The following is a 23854-nucleotide window of genomic DNA, read 5'->3' on the forward strand; positions in this document are numbered from 1 at the left end:
TTAGAAACAAAACATGTGGTAAACACCCAGTCTTATTTTCTGGGACACATGAAGTGTGTTTAAGCTGTCAGCTCCAAAAACCCATTCCAAGTCAAATAACTTAAAAAAAAAGGTTGTCAGCTACCACTGCATCCCAGATGTTAGAGTTTATTTCTAAAGCTGTTCTTGGGTGCTGTTTCATGTTCCAGTGGAAAAAAAAAAACAAACCTGTAATACTCCAGTAACATTTGACTAGTCGTGAAATCTAGCCATTTAGATTTTTCAACCTGAATTTGACCGTTAGTTGCAACCAAGTGGTTATAAACACATGATAATTTTTTAGTGAGGATTATCCGCAAACATTGAGATTATGAGCCTGCTGCTATGCTGGTTTAATAGATAAAGCAGAAGTCAGTTCAGCCATCTTCACTGATGATTTTCGGAATTAACCTGATCATTCACCATGGAAATACCATTCCCCTTTGTTCTTGTCTTCCTGTGTGTGTGACAGTCCCTAACTTGACCCCTGGCATGGAAGCCATAGTGAGGATCCGGTGATACTGTCTAAAAATAGGTAAAGGATGCTAACATTATTACTAGATGTTCAAAAAAATAATAAAAGGGAAGCATGTTCTGTTTCATTTTGAGCAAGAAAAAAAGCTGTAAAATCAGAATAAGGAGAGAGAGTCATGTTTTTGGCATTGATGAAATTGGCAGAACAAAGTGTGTTTTTGAGTTGGCTGTATGGAACTCAGAATGTATTGTCCCATATTGTTATAATTAATTTGACAAGAAATCCAGGGCTTACCAAAAGCCATACTGGGCCTGCATTGGAGCCTGTGTTCCAGAGAAAAGACCTTTCTGAATAAGTAACTGTGATTCAGGGCTGGGACTTACACCTGGTCTGGGAGCGCCCTGAAGAGGACAAGCCCGCTGGCTTCTGTGGGGAGTCACTGTCTCCTGAGGGCAGCGCACAGAGGCTCATGTGTGTCCCTTCACTCACAGATCCCAGCAACAGCACAGCACATGCTGTTGACACAACTGTTGCTTTCCTAAGAAACCTCACGGCATCAGATGTTTTAACAAAACCGTTCTTTAAGAGGAAAAAGGAGACTAGAGCCTAGAAAGTTTCACGTATGTAATTACAAATCATTTTTCCTAGAGAAATTTTACCCCAGAGGTGTTCTGAGGCTGTGGGTGCATTTACCTGTTTATTGCGGATTAACAGAGCCATTGAATCTATCCCAATGGAACCACCATCACACACCTTCACCTGTGTTCACTGCTCCTCCCGTCTGCCCATGTCTTTGGCCTTGATCACACCATCTCTCTGGAAGCCCAGCTTCAGGTCCAGGAAACCAGATTATAGCAGACCACTGTGCCCCTGGCCAGGAACCGCCTGCTCTGGTCTGGAAGCCCCGGGGCCATGCTCACTGTGTTAGTCTATGCTCTTCTGGTTGCATGAGATAGTTGAGCAACTTAGGTTAGCTAAAACAGAAAAGCAGGGAGAGGCAGGCCAGTGGTGCATTATTAACTTCTTAACTTGCATCTCTGGAGCTGCCAAGGGGATGGATTTAGTTTTAGAAAGACCCTAACCTCCTGATGCACTGAAGTTCTTGAGGAACCCTCTCCCCCATTTCTTGCCTGTGTTGGGCATCATGCCCAGCAAGGTCTCCCCACTTGGTAGCAAGCCTTTCATGGTGGTTTCATGGTCCTTAATGCTCAGATATGGTGAGGAGGGAAAGGTGAGGATTTTTGTCAATAGCTCCAGCAAAAGACTCTAAGTCAGTTCCATGTGGCCTCCTTTGAGTCACGTGCTTTTCCCTAAAACAATCAGTATCACAGGGGTTGGAGGGAATGTTTTGATTGTTCTGTCCCTTGGGGTGGGGAGATGAGGTCAGCCTAATTGAGCTGAGTGGCTTGAGCAGGAGTATGATAGACTAGGGCTTGGCAGAAGGTGGACCCCAGAAAAGGCAGGGAGGCAGGTCCCAACCCTGTGTCTTCAGGGTTTGTCCCTTTTAAACATTTTAGCCAGGGTGGGGCTGTGGGGGGGAGGTGTTGTGCAATGCAGTTCTCTTTCCTAATTCACAGATCAGGTTATACCCAGCTTGCACGGTTTGAACTTGGGTTAAAGGAGAAGCGCCTGGGGTATGTTTGAATTCACCCCAAAGCTACCTCTGGTAAATGTCTCCCTGTGACTTTTACAATCTCACTTGGGCTGTGGACCTCTGACATTTTCAGGCAAGTTTTTGCTTCTTAATCTCCAATGCTGAAAGCTTAGTCTTTGGAATGTTATACATTGTTTGGATCTTAAAAATGTCAGCTCACAAAATAATGTTTTTACATCCTTCCTCCAACATCATCAAGTGCATTAGCTCACCACCACTCCTCCTCTCCGCTTCTCCCCCAGCCTGTTTTATTGGTGTCAGGAAAGGGGAGTGGTCAGTTTCTCAGGAGGTGCCCATATTGATCATGATACAGCCTTTCTTAGGCGTAGCAGTCCAGCAATCAGGGTTGAATGGTTTCTTGTGGAAGGTAGCATACTGAAAAAGACGACGTGCAGAGAAAAGACAGGGTGGGGGTGCAGCATGTCTAGTTTGGAGGCCTGGCTGTGGGTCAGGATGGAGAGATTGACACTTCAGAGGAGGCCGGGAATGAAATTGAATGTGTGGAGCACACGCTCCACTCATCACCGGTTAGAGCTGGGATTGCCTCTCGCAGTTCCCCATAGAAAATGTTGCGTCCTGTAAGATCGTGCCTGCCCGGGGGGGCCTGGACACTAAGTGCCACTTCTCTGCCCATGGCAAACTCCAAGGGCCAGGACGATGGAGGCAAGGGAAGTAGAAGTTGAAAGAAACTCCCAACAGCAAATTAGGTCGAGTGCCAGAAAGAATTACATCAGGAGAATCTGACATGTAGTGAAGGTGCCCCCAAGCTCCCCCCCTCTGTTTCATGTGCTACTGGCTGGCTGTGAGATCTGAAAAGGAATGGGCCAGACTGTGTGTGTGTGTGTGTGTGTGTGTGTGTGTGTGTGTGTGTGTGTGTGTGTGTGTGTGTGTGTGTGTGTGTGTGTGTGTGTGTGTGTGTGTGTGTGTGTGTGTGTGTGTGTGTGTGTGTGTGTGTGTGTGTGTGTGTGTGTGTGTGTGTGGTGTGTGTGTGTGTTCTTTTTTAAATCAATGTAAATTAGGCTATATACAGCTGCCAATAATCTGCAAAAGATGACAGTTTCATATGGTTCCAATGGCTTAACCTAATAAATTCATTAATGATTGACCCAGACCAGAAACGGAAACCTGATTCAACTCACAGTGTAGTCCTTTATCCATGCTTGGTGGCTTCTGGAACGCAGTGTTCAGGAGGATTCTGAGGCAGGGTCTGGGTGCAGGAGGAGTGCTAGTGTGACAGCTACTGGTGCCTGCCCTGGGTCCGAAAGCTGGTGGTGGTCTGTTCTTGTTGTATGAGGGCAGCCCATGTTGCCAGCATTTATTTTCTGACCCCCACTTCTTAATGTTGTGTATGTTTTTAAAAAATTAACACCACCACAAGCAAGAAGGAAAAAATCAGCACTTGCTCTTTGAAGGCCAAATACGTTGAAATGAAAGCGTGCCTGGTGGAGCAAGAGCGGGGCTGGGAGGAGGGGAAGCCAGCCTGCAGCATCGCCCTCTAGACACTAAGAAGAAGGGAGTAGGTTTAGGTTGGATGAAGAAGGGAGGTTTGGAGCCTGGACAAGAGCAGGGGATGTGGAGGAATCGTCAAAACCCAGGCGTGATGTGGCCACACCATCTGGCAGGGGACCAGGCCAGCTGCTGTGTGGGTCTTCCATGTCCCAGGGACGGAGAGAGGAGAAGTGGGGTTGGCCGGGCAGGCATGATAGAGTCAGAGCGGCTGGGCTCCAGGGCTCCAGGGCTCCAGCCAGGCTATTAGCAGGAGCACTGGCTTTGGAGGGGGACCTAAGAGGACAGATAGGGGAATCCCCAGGCTACCTCTGGACCTTGACATTGACTAATGGGATGAGCTGCTGGAACCCATCACCATGAAGCCCCCTGCGCTAACTAGGGTGTGTGCCCCTTCAGGACCCGCATCTGCTTATTGGGCCTAAGAAAAACTGGTTCCCAGGTGTGTTTGGACTGTCTAGAACCATGTGACCTGGCACCCACTTTAACTTGGGCAGCATCTCGGCTGGGAGCCCCAGGGAGCCTGGCAGTGCCTCAGTGGCAGATGCAGCTCATTCCAAGATGTTCCAGAGGCAGGAGGTTCCTGGAAGAACCACTGGGCCTTGCAGGATCAGCTCAGCCTGAGAGCCAGTGACCCCCTCCCCCACGAGGATGCTGTAGGGGTGTTCTCATGGCAGTCTCACCTCTGCCACTTGTGGATGAGAGGCTAGACTGGGTCTTGGTGCTTTCTAGAACAGGGCGTTGGTCCACTTGGGTATTCCTGGGGATCAAAATCCCAGCTAGGTTGGGGACACAGGCCTGGAGACAACCTGCTGGCCTCCTTCCATTAAAGCCATTACAGTGTCACCACAGGATTGTAAGCATTACAAATGCGTTTTCCAGAGTCCCCAGAGAAAAAGGAGTTTGGCAATTAGAAGAGTAAAGTGCATCTGTCAACAAAAGAAATACCAAAGATGAGACTACAGCAGCGACCTGTCACCTTGTCTGCGTTGCTACTGCCTGAGAACAGAGGTTTTCAGTTTTTTTAAAGAGTCGTAAACATAAAAACAAAGAAGGATACAACATGCAAGGTCTAAAATACTTACTTTCTGGCCTTTTACACAGGCAGTTCACCAGCCCCCTACCCTACAGTATGGAAAAACGGCATAGAATAGTCAAATCGCATAGGATTTCTTGGTTTCTCCATGCAGGCTCATCAAATAGCAACCACCCTTTCTCAGTTTCTTGAAACAAGCACCTTATTTACATTCAGAGAATTATATGTGGACAAACAGCTCATAAGCCCGTACTTTTACATACTCACTTCCTGAATTGCATATTGAAAAAGAGAGTTCACGTAAAGCTGATTATTATTTAATCTAAAGTTATGTTCACATAGGAAGCACTATTGTAGAGAAATAGGGTGTGAGGGACAAGGAGCCTGTGTGCCTGTGTCGGCAGCCGAGTAACTGCCAAGGGTCCCCTGCTTGGCACTCTGCTGTCCCACTCGCTTCCCGCCTTCTCTGGATTCTAACACTTGTGCCATTGTGCATCCATCTCAGGTTATGGTGCTGTTACTTGGTGAGAAAGCCTTATTTAAATACCCCAGATGAGGAGTTAGGCACTTTCTCCAGTTTTGCAATGCTCTTTCGTTTACCTTTTTTTTTTTTTAAATGAGACAAGGTCTCACTCTGTCACCCGGGTTGGAGTGCAGTGGTGCCATCATAGCTCACTATACCTTGAACTCCTGGGCTCAAGCAATCTTCTTGACTTGGCCTCCCAAAGTGCTGGTATTACAGGTGTGAGCTACCATGCCATTTACCTTTTTTATGCTTAAAATAAATGTATAAAATATTAAAAAATCATTTTCCTCCCAAGAACCAAACGTGTATTACTAAATATATATAGTTGACCATGCAGGCTATTTCAGAGACAGCAGGAGATGCTGAAATATTCAAGCACCACTGTTTTGGTGGGTATCGGAAGATTTTCAATCAATAGTTTACTTATTTGGTTATATATTAGGTTTTATTGGGTAGGGCCCATCATTATGTGACTATTTTTTTCTTCAGAGTGGTGATTGAAAAGCAGCCCCCAACCGTTTTCTCCGAGAGGTGCAGGCTGAGCCTGCCTGCAGCTCAACCCCAACCCCCAGCCCCCAGCCTGGCTCTCCTTGTCTTACATGAGTCAGTTTCCTTCTGCTGCTACCCTGGACAAAAAACTCCATCAGGGCAGAGACCTTGTCTTGTTCACCCTATTCCTGGCATCAAGGCTGTGTCTGACATGTAATGGGGATGGCTATTTGTTTGGTGGTGGTTGAGATGACCAAGATGTTCTTGACCTGTGTAGGGTGGTAATAGAGAAACAGGCACAGGCCTTTGTGGTGTAGTTGCAGAAAAGGAGCTCACACTAATAGGAACCAGATTGTATCCTTGGCTGAGTATACAGCAGATGCGTTCCCCTTTGTTATTTTATCACTTGCTTACCTGGAAGCTCTGGTCTGACTTTAGGAACATGCCACACACTTGGATAAACATGGACTCCTTTACTGGAGATTTATAGAATCTTTTTCCTAGAGCCATTTGAGAAGCACTTGTCCAAGACGTGCTGTTTTGATGTAAGGGAAAAGACGTATCCTGGATCTTCCAGAAAGCATGGAGTTATGGCTGCGTATTAGGAAGAGGCCTGGCTTTCCTACAGGAATTGAACAGAAGACAGGCATCTCTCATGTTCTGGTTGTTGCAGTTTTGCTTCTTCTGTTCATTGAATTAGCATTTCAAAACTCTCCCTCTGTGTGTGAGTTTCCATTTGGAAATGGTATAGTCATCATCGTAATGTAACAGTCATTCGTTAACTTTTTTTGAGCCACTTGTGACGTTTCAGGAAGCTGACAGACAGCCGACATGGATTAACTCATTTATACCTAGGGAAACAGAGGCACCAGAGGCCACAAAAGCTATTCAGGGTCACACAGCCTAGAGGTATGGGCCTGAGGTGGGTTCTTGGAAGGTGGCTCAGAGCCCATTCCCCTCCATTGCTGCCCAGAGGGCTGCCACTCATTTCACTGTCAGCAGATGTGCTGAAGGGGTTCAGAAGGACTTCTCCTCGCCCAGTGGACTGGAGCTGAGCCCACACATTGGGCCAGGTGAGACCCCAGAGCAGCTGTTGAGCTATTGATCACAGGTGTGGGCCACCGCGCCTAGCCCTGTAGCCAGTTTTGAACTCGCTGATGCCTCCTTGGAAAAGTGCTCCTTGGAACTCACTTTGAAACCCTGCTGCTCTGAGGTCTTGCAGCCAATAAGAAACCCCCCCTCGGCCAGTGTGTGCTGTTTTTCCCCAGACCTCAGTTTTCTCATCTTGAAAGTTGTGAATCTGTGTCACATTTTCCTGGTGTGTCGCGTGCACTTTTGATCTGCGGATTCAGATCTTTCTGCGTCTCAGGAACATTCCTTTGTCTTTTATCTTCGAATAGTCTTTGAGTTCTTTTGTCACGGATGTGTTGTCAGAGATAACATTTATCCTTTTGTTTAGGTTCATTTGTCAATGAACTTCTCTCTTAAATACTTTACCTCTGTCTTTTTAATCTCATTGACTGTCTGTTTCAAGCCGTTCCTGTGTGTCAGAAACTCAGCTTTCAGCCTTGTCTCTTCTGCTCCTTACTTTTTCTAATTTTATTCATCATTTCCCCAAATGCCGTTTTGATCCTCAGATCTGGACGTTTCCATTTTATCTCGTCGTTTCAAATTCTCATACTGGAGTTTCTCGTCTCATGGAATGGCTGTTCTTTCTTAAGTCACATTGGAGTGGGAAGCGGTTATAAGGGACTTCCTTCTGCTTTTTGAGCTTTGTTTTCTTCTCCATTGTTGCTTTGTTTCTCTTCTGTTCCCTTCCCTCCTTCCTCTCCCCAAGCCTTTCCCGCCTTCCCGTTATCCCGTTTTCCCTGCTGGGGAGCCCTTTGCATAATGTCCCCAGTCCTGCTCCTCAGCCTTCTCAGCTTGGACCTCTCTTCCCAGATACTGTCTTTCCTTGAGACTGACGCTGACCACTGGGAAGGCTTCTCCCTCATTCTGAGTCAGATCTAGGCTGTTGGGAGCCCCTGACCGCCCTGCTTCCTGTGGTGGGAGAAGGTGAGGGAGAGGAGATGCTCTCATCCTGAGTGTCCTAGACGAGATGGGCCAGACCATTCTACCCACACTCCCATTTGCCGGACCTCAGCCACCTCCCCCAGCCAGCCACAGGGGTGTTGGGGGCATCTTTCGAGTCTCGCTGCCCGCGCTGCGGGACCTGAGACTGGATGCCGTTCTCCTGGAGATCCCAGGATTTACTGAGCATCCATGCCCTGCCGTCCCTCTAGTCGGAGGGAACTGCCTCCCGTTGAAGGAGTCTGCCCTTCATTAGGGACCAGGGCTCTGCTCTTCCTGGGAATTTACCACGTCCTCTTCCAGGTTCCCTTCACCCATCCTGGGGGTGGGAGGAATATATCATTGTTCCCCTTGAGGTGCCCCCCTGCATGGATCACTTCTGCTCACCAGGCAACGCAGGCATCTTCTTCACCTCCGGAGAGCCTTTGCCGGATGTTCTTCGCCTCCGGAGGGCCTTTGCCGGATGTTCTTCACTTCCGGAGAGCCTTTGCTGGGCCATTCACTTCTGGGGCTTTCTTATTTCCATTCCTCAGTCAGGAGACCAAAAAGATGAGGCCACGGCTGCCCCTTCCGTTTCTTCCCTGCGCACTTTGGGGTGAAGTGATGGGGTGTTGGCTCAGGTTGTAGGAGAGATGAGGAGCCTCCGCCCAGCTCAAATCTTCCTTTTTGTTCCTTAGAGCCTGCGTTTTTTGAGGTTTATTCTGTAAAGCTGTGCCCCTTTTCTTGTTGGATGGTGAAGTTCCTTCCTTCTGGCTTTAATGTTTCCCCCTTGTTTTATTAGGAAAGGAGGAAAGAAAATTCAGTTACAGTGAAGTTCTAATCTGCCATCTTAACCTGGAGTTTGGCTTTTTTCTTTTTCTGTGTTCCTTTTGTACCTTACTTAGATCTGGGTTAAATGAAACCATGAGAGACCGTGGCCTGCCCAAGGAAATCGTGTGTTAAGTGCTCACTTCACTGCGGGTCAGAACCCCGGAGTGTTTCACCCACGGAAATAGTCAACAGTCGCCATGTGCGGTGTCCTCACTCACTGCTGGTACCTTTGTATAGTAGTTACTTTGTGTTTTACAATGTAAATTAAAAAAAAAAGTTGGGAGAGGAAGTGAAATCTGATTTGGCTAAATTTTGTAAACAAAGATGTTACCAATAAAACCTTTTTCCCAGTGTATAAATAATATGTGGTCCAAAATTCCTTTTAAATGTCACAATACAAAACTTTTCCAAAACCGCAACATTAGTGACTGACTTCAGTATTTTTATCAAAGTTAAATGAGCCAAATTAATTTTTTACAGATTTCTGGCGCATTCATGATTGAAATTTTAAGTATTCTCCTAGGGAAAAACGAGGGCCGATTGTCCTTTTCAAGGTATCCATCTCATCCCACTTGTTAAAAATAATTAGGGAATAATACTGTTTGCAGATTTTCTCCCGATGTCATCATGGCACTCAGTAACAAAGAATATTGTAGATGAATTTTGAAAATGTTTTCCTGGAAGAGAATCCCAAACACGTGGCCGAAGGGGACCCAGGACCTGCCAGCCATGCTCCTCCTGTTTTTCTCCCTTCCAGTCTGAACCCCATAGCGCTGGGCAGTTGACGAGGTGTGGCCAGCTTGCATCTGCTGAAAGAACCAGGGTAGCTCCACTGCATCTTGATCAGACACTGCCATGAGGTCCCTCCCCTCTCTAATGGCAAAGGGAAACAGTGGGCTCCACACATGCAGCTTTGAAGTCAAGAGTCATTTTCATCCTTAGCTCAGGCATGAAAAAAAAATAAAGAGAACAATAAAAATTAAAAACACTTTAAAAAGATAAAAATCAACAGTAAAAAATGCAAGTTACAGACAGATGTCTGTCTTTTTAGTTTCCTAAGCAGTGATGATTATTGGAGCTAAAGACAGAGGCCACCCTTCCCGAGTGTGAGTGGAGTGAGGATAAGATAGTCCCGCCTCTCTGCCTGTTTGATGTTGGCCCTGTGGGTGCTGCAAAACGCAGCAAACACGGAGGCTGCCGGCTTTGTTTCTGTAGGGCTTGTCTTAGCAGAAGTTCACATGGAAGAGAGGAGGGGTAAGAAACAGAGCGTCTGGATTTGAGTCTTGGTCCTGCTGTGTGGTGGCTATGGAGCTCTTGCTGTGTGTCTGAACTCCTTTTCCACCTGAGTGGATTTGGGTGTTGCCAGTGATGTTTGCATCATGAGATGGGGTGAGGGCTAACGGAGATGATGTGGGAAAACAAGTGCTTTGTAGACGACAGCGTTGGAAGACACACTGTCGTTGCCATAGCTGTCGCTTGGAGGACTGTTAATGATACGTTGATAGCTTTCAGTTCAATTAGCCAAAATGACAGAAACGCCAAACATCTGTTGCAATGTTGACTCCCAAAAGGGCCCTTTTTTTTGGAATGGGAAAATTCAGTTTTCTCTTTTTTTTTTTTTCTTAAAGCAGAAATGACAGCATAGATGATCTCCCTCTCCGACTTCTCTCTGTGTAGACTGCACTTGTGTTGAAGAGGCTCTGCGTAGCTCCACCTCGCGTGAGTGCAGAAACTTGAAGGAACCCAGTTGTTTTGCTTCCCCCAGCACCCCAAATTTAAAACTGGCTCTCACATTGTAAGACAGGATTCAGAATAGTAATCATGAAAGGCTATGAGGACTTAGAAAAAGGTATTTAAAAAACAAAAGAGTGCAGCTGTATCCTTTTCTTCCCGGTTCATTCGCAGTGAATGCATCCACTTCAGCATCTTGGTGGAAATAACTCAGTTCCACCTTCCATATACTTTTCTCTCTGCAGTGTGGGATTTAGGGAGAAATTAAGACCTCGACTCGCTTACGAATACAAGCTCAAGGGCAAACTAAGGTACCCAGCGCAGTTTCCACGTGTTCTGGGAACCCCAAACACTTGCCTTGGGGTGAACCAGAAACCTAATACATTGCACATTGCACTTGAAGTTGAGTTCAGACAAGAAGATGGTACCGCTGTATCCCCAAGTAGCTCAGACGAGGTGAGAGCACTCCATTCTGCTTTAAACTCGGTGCAGAAAGCCAAGCCCAGAAAGGATGTGGGTTCTGTTCTCACCTCCCTCTGCTCTAGGCTGAGGATTCCATGTGATGCTCTTTACCTCCGGTGACATCCTTGTGTCCTGGGGAAGCACAGATTTCAGTGAGACTGGGACTCTGTTTTCCCCTCTCACTGAGATGCTGTCACAGCTGCCCAGTGACCTGGTTCCACCTTAGGGTCAGGGAGCCACGGCTGATCTGTCTGGTTCCTCAGCCTGGGGGTGCCCGCCGTTCGGAGGTGCTACGGTTCCAGGGTAGGCACTGGCCCCTGCCCGCGGAGCTCGCCTAGCACCTGTTCACAGGTGTGCCTGGGCCAGATGTCTGTCTGACAGGGACATCAGGTTTGGGGAAACTGAAAACCATTTTTGAGAATGAAGTTATGCTGATGTCATTTAATGTTACGTCATCATAATTGGCAGCAGAGAAGGTTGCACATCACTCATGGCAGGTCTGTCACATGGGCCATGGGCCAAGCTGTGCATCAGGTGCAGGGAGGATACAAGTGGGCGAAAGAGACCTGCAGGAAAATACATGGAAATGGGGACAAAATAGGCATTTAAAAAGCTACATTCAGCTTGAAACTGGATGTAGAATTTGATGGTATCCTCTAAAATTTTGGTGGAAAAAAAGATCTCCCTTTGGGAGGCTGAGGCAGGTGGACCGCTTGAGCCCAGGAGTTCAAGACCAGCCTGGGCAACATAATGAGGCCCCATCTCATCTATCTAGGTGTGGCGGCGCATGTCCGTGGTCCCAGCTACTCAGGGAGGCTGAGGTGGGAGGATCTCTTGAGCCCAGGCAGTCAAGGCTGCAGTGAGCCATGTCCGTGCCACCGCACTCCAGCCTAGGCAACAGAGTGAGACTGTGTCTCAAAAAACAAAACACAAAAACAATGAAAAATCTAATGACTGGGATGAGATCTGATGAAATGGTGGGTTGAATTTCAAATGATGCAAGTGGTGGTGCCTGCGGAACACCAGCTTGTTGCCAACCATGCTGTCATCGTAAGGCTCTCCTTCCATGGTTAAAGTGGTTCAAGTGTAGAAAAGGAATTTTAAAGTGTTACCTACCTGCCAGCCCAGACTTCTCAAGGCCCAGTGGTCCTATTGAGCTGAGCCTGCTCCTATCAGTAGTGCCCTGTAGGACCTTTTGAAAATTTCCCCAGTAAAGACATTCTTGCTTTCTTACAACCTGGCTGCTGGAGCACCTGGCTAAATTTTATCTTATTATTCACCTTTGGGTTCGTGGCAAATACTTAGCAGTATTTAATTTTTGCTTTCTGATTTAAGTGTAATATGAAAAAAAATCATGCAAATCAATTACCAGTATCTAGTGTTTGAAATTGTAAAATGCTGAAAAGAACTGTTAATTATACTCTGTATCTGCGGGGGGAATGTAAACTGACTTTAGGATTCAAAGAGACCTTGCTGATGGGAGAAGGAATCACTGCTCCTTTTAGAGGCAGTGAAAGTTGGGCCTGGAGTCCTTTGCTTGAGGTCACAAAGCCAGAGACTTCAGGAGAGCAGAAATGAGACGGTTCAGTGCCCTCCTAGGGAACTTTTCGTAACTTGAATATTGTGATTCAGCCACCTGGAAGCTTCACTTGTGAACGTGACTCTGCAAAAACATGTTAGAGGAAGCAAAGGAGAGGATGGACGTGAAATCCGTCCTGTGTGTGCTCACCTGACATGCAACAGGGAGGGTCATCTGCCAAGGTGTCATGGTCATTCCATGAGAGCTGGGTGGTGAAGCTCCCCAAGTTCCCACTCCCAGAGAGGTAGGCAGCCGAGGGACACCGGCGTTGCAGGGCCCCTGGGACAGGCTCCACTCCTCCCTTCTTGCTCTGGAGGTGACACAGTCTTAGTGATTGAGGAATGGGACCTGGGGCCAGCATGCTTCAACAAGACGAAGCCTCATCAAAGTTGAACCCTAGGGTTCATCAAGCAGGGAGGGCTTCCACGTACCCTTGTATCTGGGGCAACCATCAGAGGGCAGGGCTGGAGCCGGGGCCCTGTAGGGCACTCAGCATCCGGAGGACACAGAGGAGCACATGTGGGGCTCAGGACACAGGGTCGGGACGGTGTGGCGGCGAGGTCCCTCTGGCTGTGATATATGTTAGGGGAAGGAGGGACCGAGGCCAGGAGTGAGCGCGGGCAGGCGGGAAACTTGTGCAGAAACCTAACAAAGGAGTGTAGATGATTTCAATGAATGTGAGGGGTAGGGAAGGAGAGCAGAGGGAGATTAAGAACACTTGGGGGTGAGATAAATGGGGCAGGGATGGTGAGGATCCCTGTTCGCTGAGCTCCTCTCTGTCCCAAGCAGGGTTCTAAGAGCTTTTCACGCATTAACTCATTAAGGAAGGCTCTGTTTACCCCCATTTCACAGGTGAGGAAACTGAGGCATCGAGCAGTTGAGTTACTTGCCGGAGGTCACTCAGCGAGGGAGGGCGCAGCAGGGATTTGAACCTGGTGGGCTGGTGCCTGGGGCCATGCACAGAACAGGGTATGAAGGAGAAGATTTTTGTCCAAATAAAGAGTAACAGATTTCCTTTTCAAATGTTATTTTTCTTTCTTTCTTTCTTTTTTTTTTTTTTTTTTGAGACACAGTCTTGCTCTGTCACCCAGGCTGGAGTGCAGTGGCACGATCTCGGCTCCCTGCAACCTCCACCTCCCAGGTTCAAGCAATTCTCCTGTCTCAGCCTCCCGAGTAGCTGGGATTACAGGGCCCCACTACCACACCTGGCTAATTTTTGTATTTTTAGTAGAGACAGGGTTTCACCATGTTGGTCAGGCTGGTCTCGAACTCCTGACCTCAGGTGATCCACCTGCCTCGGCCTCCCAAAGTGTTGGGATTACAGGTGTGAGCCACTGCACCCAGCCTTAAATGTTATTTTTCTTAAAACGGTCAAATTCAATTCATGTCACCAAGATACAGCAGGTTTCCAGGATCTCTTTTTAAATTTTTTTTAAAAGGGAAATACTACTACTATCACTGTTGCAGACTTTTCTGTCGTAAGCAGGCTTATTCAATGTTAAATACGACTTTTATTAAAGCAGGTTAAAAGAACCTTGGCAGAAATTTCGAATAAGACCTGGCTGGGTACTGTCAGGGTTCTTTGTGTCAACTTGTTACTCCTCGCCTGCTAGGACGTCATCCCCTTTACATCTGGGGACACTGAGGTGGGGCGAGGTGGGGCAAGGCTACACAGCTGTGTGTGGCAGAGCCAGGATTCAGGCAGAGCTAGGCCAGTATCCGGGTCTAGGGGCGACCGTCTGCAGTAGCGTCACATATGTGGGGACGTCCAGCCGTGTCAGATGTTTCCCAGCTTGTGTCATGATGACAACAGCTCTGCTAGAAAAGCATTTCTTTTTTGCCTGTGAGGACTCGCGATTCAGGGACCCTGAGTCTTTGGGACCTTCGTACGGCTGGGGCTCACCCTGTCTGGACCCAGCGTCGTGACTGGCCTGGATGTGTCCCCTGCTAGCGGGCCTCAGCCTGACCATTTCCAGTGGGCCCTACTGTCTTGTTTCAGTGATTGGGGGGACAGCAAAATGAGAGTTTATCTGCTTTAACATCAAAAGGTTTTCTTCATTGTTGTGTTATTGAGTGAACTGAACAGCAGATTTATTTGCTTTAGCAAATGCGGCTGCCTGTGATGGTGGCGTAGGTGTTGAGTGTGAGCACACGAGCGCGCAGGAGCTCGCGGGAACGAGCCAGCGCCCCAGCACCCCAGTCAGCCCTCTGTGGCCTCAGAGGGTAGGTGCCCGTCTGGAGGGCCTCGGACACTTTCAGGATGGGATGGGGACTCCGATTTTTTGCTTCTCGGGCACTGACGTGGTTCAGACCCAAAATTCTAGGAGGGAAGGTTCCCGTCGCAGGGGAGGGAATCAAATTGTGGCTCTGGGTGGCAGAGGAGCTGGCAGGCAGCCTGTGGGCTCTGGCAGCATTGTCCTCTGGGTCCAGCGATTTGGGGTTTAGACAGGGTTTCTGGACAGCATCTGCACAGAGGGGCGGGAGATGAGAGCTAGGAACCAATGCGTGCCTTCCCTCTCTAAAACAAGAGTTCCGAATCCCCGTGAGGGTTCCCTAGCGTGGTCTCAGAACCCAGGATCTGGAGGGGGGCATCTGTCATTGGAGAAGGCAGAGGAGCCAGGGTGGAATCCTTCCCGCTGCCGAGCAGGAGCAGGGCTGGCCTAGCGGGCAGGGCTGGGCACTGCAGCAACCTTGTACCATCCCCTCCTGAGAGCCTCAGGGGCTGGGACGTCCAGGGTAGCACCGGGCCCCTCATGCCCGCACCCCTCCTCGTGGTCACCTCTTTTCCTGCAGGGTCCTGGTGGTCTCCTGCTAACCCCGCGTGGTCTCTAACGCCTCCTGTCAGCCGCTGCTCTGCTGTCTCCTCCTGTGCGGAGGTCCCATCCAGTAGTTTCTGTCTAACCCGTGTGTAGTAGTGAAGCGTCCCTCCCCTAATTGTGACCTGTGACTCTGGAAACACCATTCTCATGATGTTCTATGTCTCCCTTTCAAGAACTGGGTTTCTCTTGAGGAGAATACAGGTTCTCGGCCCTGTAATTTACCAAGAGGTTACAGATCAGGCACCTGTTAAGCATGAAAAATTTGTTTCAGTTTTGTGAACCCAACAAGAGAATGACAATTTTGGTGTTCTCTGTTTCCCAGTGAGTGAGAATTCCTGAATTTATATAGAAAGCCCACATGAAAAGTCCACGCTTCTTGGCCATGAGTGTCTGGCATTGCGAAGGAGGCTGTGCCTTCTAACTGGAAACGCACACGGGTTCTTAAAGACAAACATTTAAATCTGAGTTCGACTCTGTTAAAATTCAGCATTTGCTGGCAACATCCTAAATACTCAGTTGCCTCCAGGGCAACAGCCTAGGGTGTATTTTTCCACAAGCGAAGCCCACGTCTGTCTGCCCTCCTCACTCTCTGTTGTTCTTGTGTAACAAGATGTTTTGTGTGTGTGGCAGGTGGCAGGTTCAAGAAAGAGATTGTCGTTGATGGACAGAGCTATCTACTGCTGATCAGAGATGAAGGGGGCCCCCCGGAGGCGCAGGTGAGTATACGTGCACGCCCCAAGCCTGCTTTTTTTCCCTTTGTTTTCTAAGGTTTGATTCAAGAAGTGCTTCTAGAAATCGGTGACGTGCTTTCCAAAAAAGTGGAAACCCCGTAAAAAATGTTTCCTCTCACTGCATTTTTTCTCATCTCTAAGAAGCTAATTCTTTTTTTGTTTTTTCCAGATTAAATCCTGCAGGGAAGTTGGGTTTATGTGGTGGCTTTTCACTTTCTGTGTTTTTAAAAAGGCAGGAAACACTCACTCTGCCCTGGTTGGGGAACCCAGTTGAAATGACATCTGGAAATTTCTGTCGTTTGGTTTGTTTTTTGGCCTTTTCCTTTGAGTGGTTTGATCTCTAGAGCAATGAGAGTTAGAGAGCTTGCTGGGTGGAATTGGGAGTCCCGTCTTCTCTCTGTCTCTGGTAACTACAGGCGTTGGCCCCTCTGTGCCGCCCTGGCCTTGGCCCAAGCAAGGCAGTCTCCACCGAAAGCCGGTATGAAGCATATTATGGTTTCTTTGGAAGTTCCTGGAAAGATGGACATTCTGGAAATAACAAAACATGAGTGTGGAAGATCTCTTTTTTTGGTTTATTTAACCCGCTTTGTTTTACGTACAGCATAATTTACCAGTTAAACACTTTATTATTATTATTATTGTTATTTTTTTTTTCTTTTTTGAGACAGTCTTGCTCTGTTGCCCAGGCTGGAGTGCAGTGGCGCGATCTCGGCTCACCGCAAGCTCCACCTCCCAGGTTCAGGCCATTCTCCTGCCTCAGCCTCCTGAGTAGCTGGGACTACAGGCGCCTGCCACCACGCCTGGCTAATTTTTTGTATTTTTAGTAGAGACGGAGTTTCACCATGTTAGCCAGGATGGTCTCGATCTCCTGACCTTGTGATCCACCCGTCTCCGCCTCCCAAAGTGCTGGGATTACAGGCGTGAGCCACCGCGCCCAGCCCAGTTAAACACTTTAAAGGAGCCAAGAGCTGGTAATGGCTAGTGACCTCGAATGCAAACAGAACGTCAGACATTTTCTTGGCGTTATTTCCTGGACTTCCCTTTTTGTGAACGTGCAGCAATAGGATTGTAAGATGGAGAAAGTGAAAGATACTGAATACAGGACTTCTTAGGCCTCAGGTCTAGTGCTCCACAGGTTGGAGGGCTGTGCAGTTATACAGAAGATGCCACAGATTTGCCATGTTGCACTGACTCTGAAACACCAATATTCAAAAGAAGAATGCTGCCAGTTAAACTTATGAAACAGCCGCAATAATTAGGTGCATTCTGATTTCAAGGATGTTAAAGTGTGTAAAATTTTGTTTCTTAGCATTAACAATACCATGTACTCGATCATAACAAGGAAACACCTTGAAGACGTGTTAAAAGTGAAAACAGTTACAAAGCAGTTTGAGCCCACGTTCAGTGACCATCTGGTAGTTTATAGTACAGCAGGGCAAAGTTAGAGGTCTGATAGGATCCTATCAGTCAGATGCTGATAAAAGTCAGCACTTTCTTAGTCCCACTGAATGTATAGGACCGTGTTTGTTCTGCTACAAAGGAACTCTTGGAGGCAAGGTCCCTCCTGTGGCTGGTGATAGGAGAAAGAAGTAGGTAACATTTAGAATCACCTGAGTTGATTTTCCGTTTTCCCCAGCACATAAATGTTTTGAGTGACTGGAAACAAGCTTTTTTTCTCCACAATTAAAAAGCAAGTCTTAGCAGTATATGAAGCACAAAAGCTTAAATATAGAGAAAAATCTACAGAAGAGGCTAGGTGCAGTGGCTCACACCTGTAATCCCAGCACTTTGGGAAGCTGAGGCAGGCGGATCACCTGAGGTCAGGAGTTCAAGACCAGCCTGGCTGACATGGTGAAACACCATTTCTACTAAAAATACAAAAATTAGCCAGGTGTGGTGGCACGTGCCTGTAATCCCAGCTGCTTGGGAGGTTGAGGCAGCAGAATCACTTAAACCCAGAAGGAGGCGGTTGCAGTGAGCCGAGATCTCACCACTGCACTCCAGCCTGGGCGACAGAGTGAGACTTTGTCTTAAAAAGCAAACCCCAAAGCATAGTTTCAGTTTTCTGATGGTGAACATGTTAGAGTGGGGGGTTATTTGTTGGGTGCCCCCCACACAAGGAGCTGGGGAAGTCAGAATGCACCCTTGGGAGATGAGAGCCACGGTTCACGTTTCCTGGGTGGACGCTCAGATGGGCTTCAGCTCCCGGCTCGGAAACTGAGGTCTGGTTCTGGGTCAGCCAGCACTCTTCGTGGGTGCAGGGGGAGTCTACTCCTCCCGCTTTCTTGGAAGAGACAGGAAGAGCCTTCCTCAAGGCAAAGAAGAGGAAAAGGAGATGCCTTCTGTCAGCCTTGGTCCTGGCACGCTCTGTGGAAGTTGCCATCACCATCTTCCCAGGCCTCTCGCGGCCTTCTTTGTTTTCAAGTCCTCATTCTCATTTCATTTTGTATTTATCATTAGAACTTTGGGTTACATTTTATCATGTACATGTTTTACATATGACTGAATACACTTTTCACTTACATGCAGAAGTCAGAGTTTAACCCATTAAAAATTTTCCCCAAATGTATTAGAGGTGACAACCTTGGCCATAAAAACCTGTCTAGAAACTACAGCTTCTTTTAGAGAAAGCAGACAGGATGGATTTCGGTTTTGTTTTTCAAATTTGCACTTGGAAAGAGAAGGATCTTTGTTGCCAGATAGACCTGATGTCAGATTTGCTGAGCCGGTTGCAGTGAGTGTGGGAAGTCGCTGCCCTGCAGGGAGCCTCCACTCACTCAGCTCCAGTTTTCCAAGATGGTTATTGGTACTAAATGAGGTACTAGTATATGCCTGACTGTGTGGGTATTTGTGAGAAAGAGGATGTGATGTAGGTTCAACTGGCAAGACAAGAATAAAATGAATACGGCAAAGCAAGGACAAAATGGCAAGAGTCAGGCTATTGTGAAGTTTTCTTCCCTAAGTTTTGTTAATTTCCCTGAAAATAAGTAGTCATTTCTTCGCAGGGGTGCAGCAGGAGTTCAGCCAAGGATGAGCCTGGGTTGAATCTTTACCCTTCAACAGAGTAGGCCAGCCGCTGCAGTAGCGAGTGGGAAGGACTGAGGGGTGGGGGGGTTCTGAGCAGGTATGAGGGGTCCAGCAAGGCTTCCTTAAGAGGTTGAGAGTACAGTGGAAAGCCCTAGGGTTTGAGGGGCTCTGGCAGGAGGTGGGGCTGGCTCTCTGTCTGCGGGGCCGCCTTGGCAGGTCGGGGCAGTGGGTGGACAGGCCAGGAGCATGAGGACCGCGGGGAGACTGTGTGGTTTGTGTCCTCTGAAGACAGAGTGGCTTGAGTGGGAACAGGATGAAGAGCCCATTCCCAAGGGGAACACCAGGCACGGTGTGCTCAGGAGGAGGACGTGGTGCCATGACAGTGTGTAAAAGTGACAGTCAAAAGTCAAGCACCCAGCGTGCGACCAAGGGGATTCCTGCCGTCCCCTGTTGCCTGCTGCCATGCAGACATCTCCGTTCTTAATCAAGCCTTCTCACTCAGCTCCTGCTCTCCTCCCCTTCTTCTCTCCCTAGTTTGCCATGTGGGTGGACGCTGTTATATTTGTCTTCAGCTTGGAGGATGAAATAAGTTTCCAGACCGTTTACCACTACTACAGTCGAATGGCCAACTATCGGAACACGAGCGAGATTCCTCTGGTTCTGGTGGGAACCCAGGGTGAGTGATGTTCGTGTGCAGATTGTTTTGAAAGGATTCTAGCCGTTACATATTTTCAGTATGGGGGAGTTTAAAAAATGCTTTAAAGAAGGAAAAATTGCCTACTGAACGCTCACTTTTTTGGGAAAAATTATGGAACTGAAATTATCACATTTCCTGATTTGATTCTGTGGTGAAACTACTCATTTAACAACCTGAAAACAACACACACACACATATCCCAGGTGCTTTAGGAAAAATAAAATCTATTTTCCCTTGTTTTCTGGAAAAAAAATACATATATGTGTGTGTGTGTATATGTTTTGTATATAAACATATATAGTCAAATACATATATATTTTTTCTGCTATATTTTAATTCTCTGTTCTATAAAATGATTCATAAACAATCTATTAAAGCTTATCTTTCAGTGCACCTTGAAAATAGAGCTGATTTTGAACATAGAGCAGTTCTGTTTATTAAATTCTGTTTGTCACCATCTTACGATCTGTATCTTATTTTTAATCTGGCAGGCCCCTCAGACAGCAGAGAATCCAACTGGGCACATTTCTTGTTTTCTCTCAGGGTCACTTGGAACTTGGTCTCTTAGTGGAGTGGCTGTCACATGGCCTGAGACACAACGTCCTCGCTCTTGATCACAGACCCATGGTTGTGCTGGGTCTGCCACTAGGGTCTAAGATGTCACATAGGATGTTTATAAAAGTCAGATGGAGGTTAGCTTTAAAACTGCTTTGTCAGAAATATGGGTAACATACGAATAATCCTATCAGGAAAAATTGTATATCCCTTCATTTTTGTTGTGGCTGTTAATAGACTGTTTTGCGAATTCTTTTAAAATTAGCCTCTCTGACGTGCCCATCCATGCTCTGATGTGAGACGTTTCTCTTTAGGACGTCAGCTGTATGTACTGCACTTAGGTGTGGTCTAAGTAGGAGGTTGCCCAGGCAGATGACTGGCTGCTTGATCAGGAACCTACAAAAGCCCAGAAAAATAGTGTGGCATAAACTAAAAGCATTTTCCAGCCAGGTGTGTGGCTTATGCCTGTAATCCCAGCACTTTGGGAGGCCCAGGCAGGTGGATCACTTGAAGTCAGGAGTTGACCAGCCTGGCCAACATGGTGAAACCCTGTCTCTACTAAAAATAGAAAAGTTAGCCAAGCATGGTGGCGCATGCCTGTAATACCAGCTACTCAGGAGGCTGAGGCAGGAGAATCACTTGAACCCAGGAAGCAGAGGTTGCAGTGAGCTGAGATCGCTCCACTGCACTCCAGCCTGGGTGACAGAGGGAGATTCTGTCTCAATAAAATAAAAAGCCGGGCATGATGGCAGGTGCCTGTAATCCCAGCTACTTGGGAGGCTGAGGCAGGAGAATCTTTTGAATTTGGGGAGGTGGAGGTTGCAGTGAGCCAAGATCGTGCCACTGCACTCCAGCCTAGTAGACAGAGGGAGACTCCATCACAAGGAAAAAAAAAAAAACAAACTAAAAGCATCTTCTCAGTGTGCTAGATGGGAGATGTTAGAGTTGGGCTTCCTGGAGAGCACCTCCCCCCACCTTTTTTTTTTTTTTTTTTTTTAAAGCATACGTGGAGTGGCCACTGGTCACTCTCCCTCCTGAAACCTTCAGAGCCAGAGCTGTTTATCCTGATACAGAAGGGAGAAAGGATTCTTAGGCCTAATGCGCCCTCTAGTGTTCACCAGGAGACAAGGCCGCACCACCAAAAAGTCCTTGGTTCTTCTTGTGAGAATGCAGAATTGCCGTATTTGAGGTGGCATCTTGAAAATGCCTAATCGTGTTTTAAAGTGGATGCTCATCCACAGCAGATTCTGCTTAAAGCTGCCTTGAAGTCGAATAGAGAAATTCCGAATAAGCTCCCCTTCCCGCAGGCCCGACTGTGGCATTTCTGAGCAGAGTCCTTGGGGGCCGTGTGTGCAGACACCATTCACAGGCTGCTGATGCTCAGGAGGTTTGATTTTAGGACTCAGAATTGGCTTTTGCTTAGACTCACTGTGAAAAGTGGCAGTGAAGTTCCCAGCCTGGAAAGATCCTCTGCGATCAGGGTCTGTTCTCTGAGTTCTGAGTACACATCCATGTTCCGTCAGTAGGAAGGGAGTGTCTGAGATCCCAGGAGTTGGGACCACACACACCTGCGTGTGACTGGCTGCTGGCTGGGTGACCTTGACCCCTGGGGCTCTGGTGGGGTTCAGTAGGAATTCCCCGAAGACACTCAGTGCATCTGTGGGTATGGGATAGGCGTCTAATGGTGGCTGCTTTTGTTCCTCATATTTCAATATGTGACCAGTGTTCCAGGGGTCCTGCCTGGGATCCTGAACCCCACCCCCCACTGTCCCTGCCCCTGGAGGCAGCGTATCCCTCTGAGTCTCCTGCCTGAGCCCAGGGGCACATCGAGCCTCCTGCCGTGGTGGCTGCTTAGGTTCTCGAGAAACTCTGATGAAGTTGAAGTCCTTGAGTAAAAGAGAGTACCCCCATTCATTCCCATGAAATCCATGAACATCTGTTGACCGGATATGGAAAGATGCCCAGGAAGGCCGCAGGGGAGTGTCTGCATGTGCGAGGGTGGCCTCCGGGGTGGGGAGGTAAGCCGGCCCCACACCCTCCGGGGTGAGCAGGTAACCCGGCCCCACACCCTCCGGGGTGAGCAGGTAACCCGGCCCCACACCCTCCGGGGTGAGCAGGTAAGCCGGCCCCACACCCTCCCGGAGTGAGCAGGTAAGCCGGCCCCATACCCTCCCAGGGTGAGCAGGTAAGCCGGCCCCACACCCTCCCGGGGTGAACAGGTAAGCCGGCCCCATGTCTTCCCTGCAGGACTCCTCTTAGCTGGGCCACCCCCAGATGAACCAGAACGAAAAGTTCCAATCAGGGCTGTATTCCTCACCTGTGGGATTCTCTTGGTCCTTCCCTAGACTTCAAGGAGCACCCTAGAAAGCCCGATGGCAGGAAGCTGGCATGCACGTGGGCTCTGAGGGTCCCTGCCGCGACGCTTGCTTCCTGCATGCAGACGTGCTCTCCCTGAAGCCCGTGCTCAGCTGCTCTTGCAGGGGTTTGGCTTCCTGGGTTGCCAGAGACAAAAGAGGGATCAGGTTGTCCAGGAAGGCACCTGGCATTTCCCTTCCTGCTGGTTTGGGGTAGGCAGCGTTAGAGGTCAGAGCATATGGGATGGGAAAGAACGGAAGAGGAATTAGGTTCATTGCCAAAGGATGCCTGGGCTGGGGTGAGGCCTCCGCCCGCTGGTGGGAGGGGCAGCTCTGCCAGCAGGAGCTCTTTCTGGGCGGTAACCAAGGACTGCATGAATGTTCATAATTGGGCAAGATGGGAATGAATGAGGTAATCATTTAATGTTTGTTAAACAAGTTCTGTTTTAAAGGCTTGCAAATTAAATTGATTTGAGGGAGAAGCACGATCTGTAAAAAGCTACGGAGTTAAAAGTGGAATGAAAATGAGACAGGTATAGAACCGAAATGCGAGTGCAGAAGCCCGTTTCGGTGCAGTGGCAGAGATTCCCATGGTGCACTTTTGAAGCCGAAATTTGACAGAAACCGAGTGAGCATGCCGCTGAGGACGGAGGGGCTGCGGGATTGCTGGGCTGCAGGTCAGGGTCTCATGGAAGCGGGTGGTTGGAGGCTGCGTGGCCTGTGTTTCCAAAATTATCCTAGAGCATTGAAACATCATGGACTCCTAACTTCTTTTTACAATTAAAAAGAATTGTGTATACGTAAAAAAAAAAAAAACAACTTTCTTTTCTTAAATGTTGTGAAATGCAAGTCAGATTTACTCATCAGCAAGACAAGAAGGCAGGACGAGGTGCCCTTTGACCGTATCCCTGGAACGGGGGTGCAGCCTATGGAGGCTGTAGCAGTGATTGTCAGAGAAGAAACCCTTAACTGCAGAGTTCACTTGCCTTCCGGTAACGGGGAAACGTCAGCCCAAACCTGTTTCATAGGGCTAAGAAAATAACTGAGAAAAGGGAAAAGGAAAAACTGAATAAATTCTTCAGGACATCACTTTTTAAATATACTTCAGAAACTGAAGTTGCCAAACGCCTTTCTCCACAAAAATAAAATGTCAAAGGTGGTTGCTCTGTTGTATAACTTTGCTGCTATTTCTTTGACTGGTGGAGAAATCCTGTTGGTGGATTTTTGTTTAAAGAGTTGTTTATTGTTTTCTTTGGCATAACAGCCTTCAAGCCCTATGAAAAAGATTCAGGAAACTGTCTCTGAAGGCTGAGTG

The 23854-nt window shown here is 48.0% G+C and overlaps 1 protein-coding gene across 13 annotated transcripts in view; it reads left to right on the top strand.

The window, feature by feature from the left end:
- The window catches only part of AGAP1 (ArfGAP with GTPase domain, ankyrin repeat and PH domain 1), a 634886-nt gene that overhangs the window by 231487 nt on the left and 379545 nt on the right, over nt 1–23854 (top strand). For all 13 annotated transcript variants that reach the window (XR_010122905.1, XR_010122906.1, XR_010122903.1 and 10 more), the window contains exons 4-5: nt 15806–15891; nt 19468–19609. Coding sequence is in view for 10 of the 13 variants with exons in the window: in XM_054477354.2 (XP_054333329.1) it covers nt 15806–15891; nt 19468–19609 (228 nt within the window). In the remaining 3 variants the exon portion in view is untranslated. The remainder of the gene's footprint in view (nt 1–15805; nt 15892–19467; nt 19610–23854) is intronic.

Source organism: Pongo pygmaeus, chromosome 11 (assembly GCF_028885625.2).
Source record: "Pongo pygmaeus isolate AG05252 chromosome 11, NHGRI_mPonPyg2-v2.0_pri, whole genome shotgun sequence".
NCBI lineage: Eukaryota > Metazoa > Chordata > Mammalia > Primates > Hominidae > Pongo > Pongo pygmaeus.